Source organism: Platichthys flesus, chromosome 18 (assembly GCF_949316205.1).
Source record: "Platichthys flesus chromosome 18, fPlaFle2.1, whole genome shotgun sequence".
Taxonomy (NCBI): domain Eukaryota; kingdom Metazoa; phylum Chordata; class Actinopteri; order Pleuronectiformes; family Pleuronectidae; genus Platichthys; species Platichthys flesus.
Window position 1 is genome coordinate 19,774,567 of NC_084962.1, and position 6,820 is coordinate 19,781,386.

General features: G+C 41.2%; 1 protein-coding gene across 3 annotated transcripts; it reads left to right on the top strand.

Annotated features, from left to right (window-relative positions):
* The first annotated feature begins 1,204 nt into the window (after positions 1–1,204).
* On the top strand, positions 1,205–5,113 carry LOC133973069 (uncharacterized). Of its 3 annotated transcripts, none has more exons than XM_062410702.1 (8): positions 1,205–1,299; positions 1,447–1,469; positions 2,053–2,244; positions 2,448–2,644; positions 2,746–2,769; positions 3,083–3,104; positions 3,472–3,659; positions 3,747–3,911. In XM_062410702.1, exons 1-8 carry the CDS (start codon positions 1,259–1,261, stop codon positions 3,777–3,779), a joined length of 720 nt encoding a protein of 239 aa, XP_062266686.1. In that variant the 5' UTR covers positions 1,205–1,258; the 3' UTR covers positions 3,780–3,911. The 3 variants fall into 3 exon arrangements, with proteins under 3 accessions (XP_062266686.1, XP_062266687.1, XP_062266688.1); XM_062410703.1 differs by having other exon boundaries at positions 3,511–3,659; XM_062410704.1 differs by lacking the exon at positions 3,472–3,659 and having other exon boundaries at positions 3,747–5,113.
* The last annotated feature ends 1,707 nt before the right edge of the window (positions 5,114–6,820 follow it).

The window sequence follows — 6,820 nt, forward strand, 5'->3', positions numbered from 1 at the left end:
TTTCACTTTTTATTGTCACAGTTTTCATTCAAATTCATCATCTGTCACAGGTCTGTGTCATCATCAGAGAATCACTTCATCTTCCTTCCTCCTCTCCTTCTCTCTCTCCTTCTCTCAATCTCTCTTTCTTTCCTTCCTCCTCTCCTCCTCTCCTCCTCTCATTCTCTCCTTCTCTCCTCCTCTCCTCCTCTCCACCTCTCCTCCTCTCCTCCTCTCCTCCTCTCCTCCCTCCTCTCCTCCTCTCCTCCTCTCCTTCTCTCCTCCTTTCTTTCTCTACTTCTCTCCTCCCTCCTTCTCTCTTTCTCTCCTCCTCTCCTCCCCCCTCTCCTCCTCTCCTTCTCTCCTCCTCTCTTTCTCTCCTCCTCTCCTCCCTCCTCTCTTTATCTCCTCCTCTCCTCCCTCCTCCCTCCTCTCCTCCTCTCCTTCTCTCCTCCTCTTCTCCCTCCTCTCCTTCTCTCCTCTCCTCCTCTCCTCCTCTCTTTCTGTCCTCCTCTCTTTCTGTCCTCTCTTCCCTCCTCTCCTCCTCTCCTCCTCTCCTTCTCTCCTTCTCTTCTTCTCTACTTCTCTCCTTCTCTGCTCCTTTCTTTCTCTCCTCCTCTTCCCCTTCTCTCTTTCTCTCCTCCTCTCCTCCCTCCTCTCCTCCTCTCCTTCTCTCCTCCTCTCCACCTCTCTTCCTCTCCTCCCTCCTCTCTGCTTCTCTTCCAACCAGGTCCTGACGTCAGGAAGCTTTTTAGGATTCAGGTCGTAGAGACAAGAAACCTCATCTGCTACTTAATTTAACTCCTCAAAGCAGAAGCTGCTGAAGGTTCATTGTGCGGGATTCAGTGACATCTAGTGGTGAAGCGTCACATTGCAGCTCCTCAACCTGTTATCTAGTTGTTATGTCTTCACCTCTCCCATCAAAGTGAAGCAATCTGTCCCGTGGTGTATCGCATGAACGTAATATCTTACATTTACAATTCAATTCATGTGTGGGCGCCCCCTGTAGGTGGCACCGGGAAAAACAAGTTTTCTGTTCATCTTTGCTTCAACTGAGAGTTTGTAGCAAAGTTTAATTTATTAACTCGAGGTGTTTTGGAGATATCGTGATCACAACATAAACAAAAAAAAACAGCTGCTTCTTATATATTCTTAGATTGAACATTCGATTCCCCCCCCTCACTGTGCTCTGTGGTAGCAAGTGAAAGTGAAAGTGCATCAGGGCGTTCAGCGACAGGAGGGAGTTTTTCTTTATTCCGCAGCAGAGGGTGAGACAGACATGCCAAACGAATCTACAGCCAGAGACTATCAGTCCATTCCGTAAGTAGGCTCTTACGGTATTTAGCACCCTGTGTCCCGGAGGACAGCTTCTGGTGTTTAAAACCGTAAATGTCTTTCATTCGACCTTTATGCAGCTTTGTTAAGTTGTGTCGACTGAAAGGTTCTCTGTGTGTGTTTTTATTTCAGAGACATGACGCAGGTATATCGAGGTGAGAAAACACGTTCGATGTGTTTATACTGTGACAACATGTGTTCGTCTTTCTATCGTTTATTAATCATTTGAGTTCGTGGAGAATCTAAAGTGAAAGTGAATTTCTCCGTTGTCATTGTGAGACTAATGACTTTTTAATTTGATCTTATTCTTTGCTAGAAACTAGAATGTCTCTGAATAATCCTTCATTTCAATGTCTAGTTCTTATTGTAGGAATATAAAGTATCTAACTAATGAGGAAGTGATCTGAGATGAGATAACTTCACTGGTTTTGGTCCTTTCACTCTCTGACTCCACAACAAGAAGCAGCTCCTTTGACTAGATTTCAGTGTTTCTGATATATTAAACGAGAAATACATTTTTGATATGTCATAAAAGTGTCATAGAGGAAACCGACTCTGAATCAAGTCAGAAATTATTGCTGCCATCACAAACAGGTCCCTCCACTTTCTTTCTGATTTTAACGTGTCCTCTATTTTTGTTATTTTCCTAATTTAAAGAGTTTTGCTGCGGTTCCGTGAATGAATACACACATGAATTCAGATTATTGATCATGTTCTTCTCCTCTGTTTTGCCTTCAGCGTCCTGGAAAACGTTCTATGTGATCCTGAGTGGAATCACAAACAACACTCATGTAGAGTTTGTAAAGATGATTAAAAGCCACGGACACACTGAGGTCACCGATCCTGAAGAATGTGACTACTGTCTGCTCTTCTGTCCCATCACTTCACGAGTTGGAACCGACGTGGAGTTGGCCCTCAGAAAGATTCCTGGTGAGAAATGAGTGGGTGGAGACCAAACCAGAGCAAACAGGAGAGTCAATATTGCACTGAGGTTCATTAGGAGGCGAGAAATTATGCTAATGTTTGTCTATCTGCTAGATGTGTGTGATTGTCGTAGTTATAACTTAGTATTTAAAATACTTTCCACTTGTGTGCGACTCAGTTGCTTGTTGTGTGTTTCTCTGTTCTCACAGCAAATAAGCCGACAATCCTGGTGGTGATGTATCACACCTTCGATCGTTACCACGTCGTACTCGACAGCAGGAGGCTGACGGAGGATCCACGTGTCCACCTCACAGTGAACTCTCTGTTCCATGAGCACAATCTGTTGAACTCTAACTGCAACGAGACGGCGAAGTATGAGATCAGGAAGTTTCTCGAATTATCCCAGGTGACGACCGGATTTATCGACATGTTACTGTTACTGTTTAAAGATCACAATGCCATTTGATCATCATCACTCATGTTTTTCTCTTGTTTTCTTCCTTGTAGAACCTGTTGTCCATCATCAGAAGGGTAAGTGTGACTTCAGATTTCTTTAAAGAGGTGTTGGATTGGAGGGGGACGGAGAGTTTGTCCAAACTGGGTTCACTGGATTCAGGGATTCTGACGTCGCAGCTCAGGGTTTTTGCTTCAGGAGTTTTGGAAACTGAACAAAGTTCTGTCACATGCAAACTCAAAGGGAGGGAGTCGGGTGTTTCTTCATTTTAACAAGTCGTCTTGTTAATTTCTGATGAAAGTCATGACATCATCGAAAGAATCTCAGTATATCTCAGTATATCAGTAGATCATCATCACTCATGTTTTTCTCTTGTTTTCTTTATTGTAGAACCCATTGTCCATCACAAAATGTAAGTTTGACTTCAGATTTCCTCAAACTGTCTTTTTATACTGACTTATCCAGATAAAGTGAGTGTTTCCCAAATTAACAGAATTTTAGAAAACAAATCAGTCTTTGTTTTTCTTGATAAGATGCAGTGGAGGGATAGTAACACTTATATGACAGCGTAAAGAGTTACTGCACTTAAATATGTTTTTAATCAACTAAAATACATGACTGTTCATATATGAGGGTTTTAATATCCAATTACCACATTTCTGAAGAATCTTCATATTTGTGCTGAATAAGGCTCAGTACGCCATCTAGTGTTTCAAACTGGAGCCAATGCTAGTTGTGACATTGAGAAAAAGTCAACTCTGTCTTCGACCACCATTCAGACACGTCCTCCGTCTTCTCCTGTGCCTCCATGTCCTCAGGCGCGAAGTGGGCCCTGGTCTCTCTGCCTTGTTTCCTGATCTTCTACGGGGCATACACACGTCGGTACAAATGGCTCGGATATCTTGGTATCTGGCCCAGAAGGAACGTCTGCAATTACTTTAGAGTGTCCCCGGGTTTTAATATTCTAGTATGTAACATAAGGCTTTATTATTATTGTTCATCTTGTGATTTGTACCTGATAAGTCATCGATATGTTTTTTTTTCTTTCTTTCAGGCGACAACAAACATCTGCTCTTCATCGGTGTAGGCCTGGTGGTTGTTATTCTGATTGTTCTGCTGATCTTTTCCCGACATGGAACTAACATGACGGAGGACAGTGAACACGCAAGACAACACAAAATCACAATAAGGAATCTTAAATCTCGTTGAATCTCATTATCACAATTAACTATTCCTAAACTAACTAGTCATGTGTGTGTAGTTGTGAAGATTCCAGGGCTGAAGATTGCCACGAGAAATGTTATGATGTAGTTTTTCATTCAGGAGAGAAAAATGAAGAAAATGCATTGAAGTGGAATGAAAACAACTCCAGTTTGCCTGATCTGGGCCACAAGGAAGACTCAGCAATACCAAATGTCAACCAAAAGTGGGAAACATCAGCTTTAATGCCTCATTTTCTGTGAAGTTCAAAGTTGCGATGACTAGAATCACACCTGCTCTGATTCGATGAGGTTTCCAATGAAGACTCACTTTTATTTAAAATAAAGATTGTTGCTGCTTCATTCTGCTTGAAATATTAAGATCACATCATGTTTGTGCCGCTTGTCTCTGTAACAGCTGATAATGAATCAATACAAGTCAATACATCTCCGGCAGATTCCCTGCACTCTGAAGAGAAGCAGCAGCCCCAGAAGGTTTCAGACCACAGAACCCAGCAGAACTGAAGTCGGGCTAGATTCATTCAAGTGAAGAAAGATGTGCCCTGAAAACAAAACGTCAACTTCAATCAAACCTATAGAGCAGGGGTTTTCAACTGGTTTTGTCCCAGGGACCACCATTCTGACTAGGAAGTAATCCGCGGGCCCACTGATGTGCCTACGTGTGTGTGTGCGCGCAAGTGGATAGAATGAAGTATTAACGTTTGGTTTTCCATGTTGTTTTATTTAAAAAACCTCAAACAAATCCCCAAAAATGTGTAAAAAACAAAGAAATGGTTAATTTTAATGGTTAATAAACGTTAAAGTAACGATGATCAATAAAACATATGTTCATAATAAAAACATAAACTGGTGCTACAACTCAATAGGGAAGATGACAAAGTAATGCAGACTATGTCATAAATGATAAGCATAAAATATCTCACAAACAATTGAGGCCTACTTAACTTTAACCTCATGATCACCAGCAGCAAATCCCACCTACTGCCTGAGTAGTACTTGTGTGTGTGTGTTTGTCTAGATCTCTCCTAAGAAATGTTTCTCAGCCAGCGAACGTGGTAAAGTTGACTGTTATTGCAGATAATTGTTTTGGCTATTATGCCAATTTGTTTTTCGCTCTTTTGTTTTATTTAATATTTTCTTTATTTATTCTGCACTTTCGGCCTTCTGTTTGGGAAAATAAAAATTCCCATCATACAAACTACATCTCCAAGACCTCCTGAGAGTTTTTCTACCTAGCTCAACCGCTCTTCTACATCTACCTGTAACACACATGCAAAGGGGGAAACCACTGGCAGTTTCTAGCCCCAAGCTGGTTTCAAGGTTCCCCTCATCACCTTAATATTATTTCAGACATATTTTTCTTATTTCAAATATTTCTTGTAGATATTCAATAGTAATCTGGAAATGTGTTGAAATATCAAAGCAAATTTCACGGACCCCCTGCAATGCCGTCGCGGACCACCAGGGGGCCGCGGATCCCTGGTTGAAAACCCCTGGCGTAGAGGCAAGATACCTCATCTGCTACTAATTCCTCAGAGCAGAAGCTGCTGAAGGTTCAGTGACATCTGGTGGTGAAGCGTCACATTGCAGCTCCTCCACCTGTTATCTAGTTATGTCTTCAGGTTTCCCATCCAAGTGAAGCAATCTGTCCCGTGGTGTATGCATCAAATTAATATCTTACATTTACAATTTAATCCATGTGTGTGCGCCCCCTGTAGGTGGCACCAGGAAAACCAAGTTATTTGCTTCAACTGAGAGTTTGTAGAAAAGTTTAATTTAATTTATTAGCTCGAGGCGTTTTGGAGATATTGTGATCACAAGATAAAAAAAAAAAAGAAAAGCTGCTTCTTATCTAATCTCAGTTTGAACATTGCCCCCCCCCCCCCCCCCCCCCCCCCATCACTGTGCTCTGTGGTAGGAAGTGAAAGTGAAAGTGCATCAGGGCGTTCAGCGACAGGAGGGAGTTTTTCTTCATTCCGCAGCTGAGGGTGAGACAGACATGCCAAACGAATCTACAGCCAGAGACTATCAGTCCATTCCGTAAGTATTCTTCTTACATTCAGGTGGTTGAAATCTGAGGCTGTGAGCGGCTGAAACTCTGCAATGCATCGATACAATAGAGATTATCCACCTCTCAGGTATTTACCACCCTGTGTCCCGGGGAACAGCTCCTGGTGTTTAAAACCGTAGATGTATTTCATTTGACCTTTATGCAGCTTTGTCAAGTTGTGTCGACTGAAAGTTTCTCTGTGTGTGTTTTTATTTCAGAGACATGCCGCAGATAATGGCAGGTGAGAAAACACGTTCATTGTGTTTATACTGTGACGACATGTGTTCGTCTTTCGACCGTATATTAATCATTTGAGTTCGTGGAGAATCAAAAGTGAAAGTGAATTTCTTGGTTTTTCATTGTGAGACTAATGATTTAATTTGATCTTATTCTTTGATAGAAACTAGAATGTCTCTGAATAATCCTTCATTTCAATGTCTAGTTCTTATTGTAGGAATATAAAGTATCTAACTAATGAGGGAAGTGATCTGAGATAAGATAACGTCACTGTTTCCGGTCCTTTCACTCTCTGACTCCACAACAAGACGCAGCTCCTTTGACTAGATTTCAGTGTTTCTGATATTTTAAACAAGAAATACATTTTTAATATTGAATAAAAGTGTCATAGAGGAAACCGACAACAAATCAAGTCAGATATTATTGCTGCCATCACAAACAGGTCCTTCCACTTTCTTTCTGATTTTAAAGTGTCCTCTATTTTATATGAGTATAATTTGATATAATCATATTATGATGTAAAAATTTTCATATCATGTGACCCACTGACTTCAAACAAATGCAGAATATTTGTTGTTACTCTTGATTAACAGGACACACCTCTTTTTTAGTAGATTTTAA

Excerpts from the sequence above, each read along its gene's own strand:
- LOC133973069 (XM_062410702.1), top strand. The coding sequence starts at position 1,259 with ATGCCAAACGAATCTACAGCCAGAGACTATCAGTCCATTCC. Across the intron at positions 2,245-2,447 it reads GGCCCTCAGAAAGATTCCTG|CAAATAAGCCGACAATCCTG; the intron begins GTGAGAAATGAG and ends CTGTTCTCACAG. Across the intron at positions 2,770-3,082 it reads TGTTGTCCATCATCAGAAGG|AACCCATTGTCCATCACAAA; the intron begins GTAAGTGTGACT and ends TCTTTATTGTAG.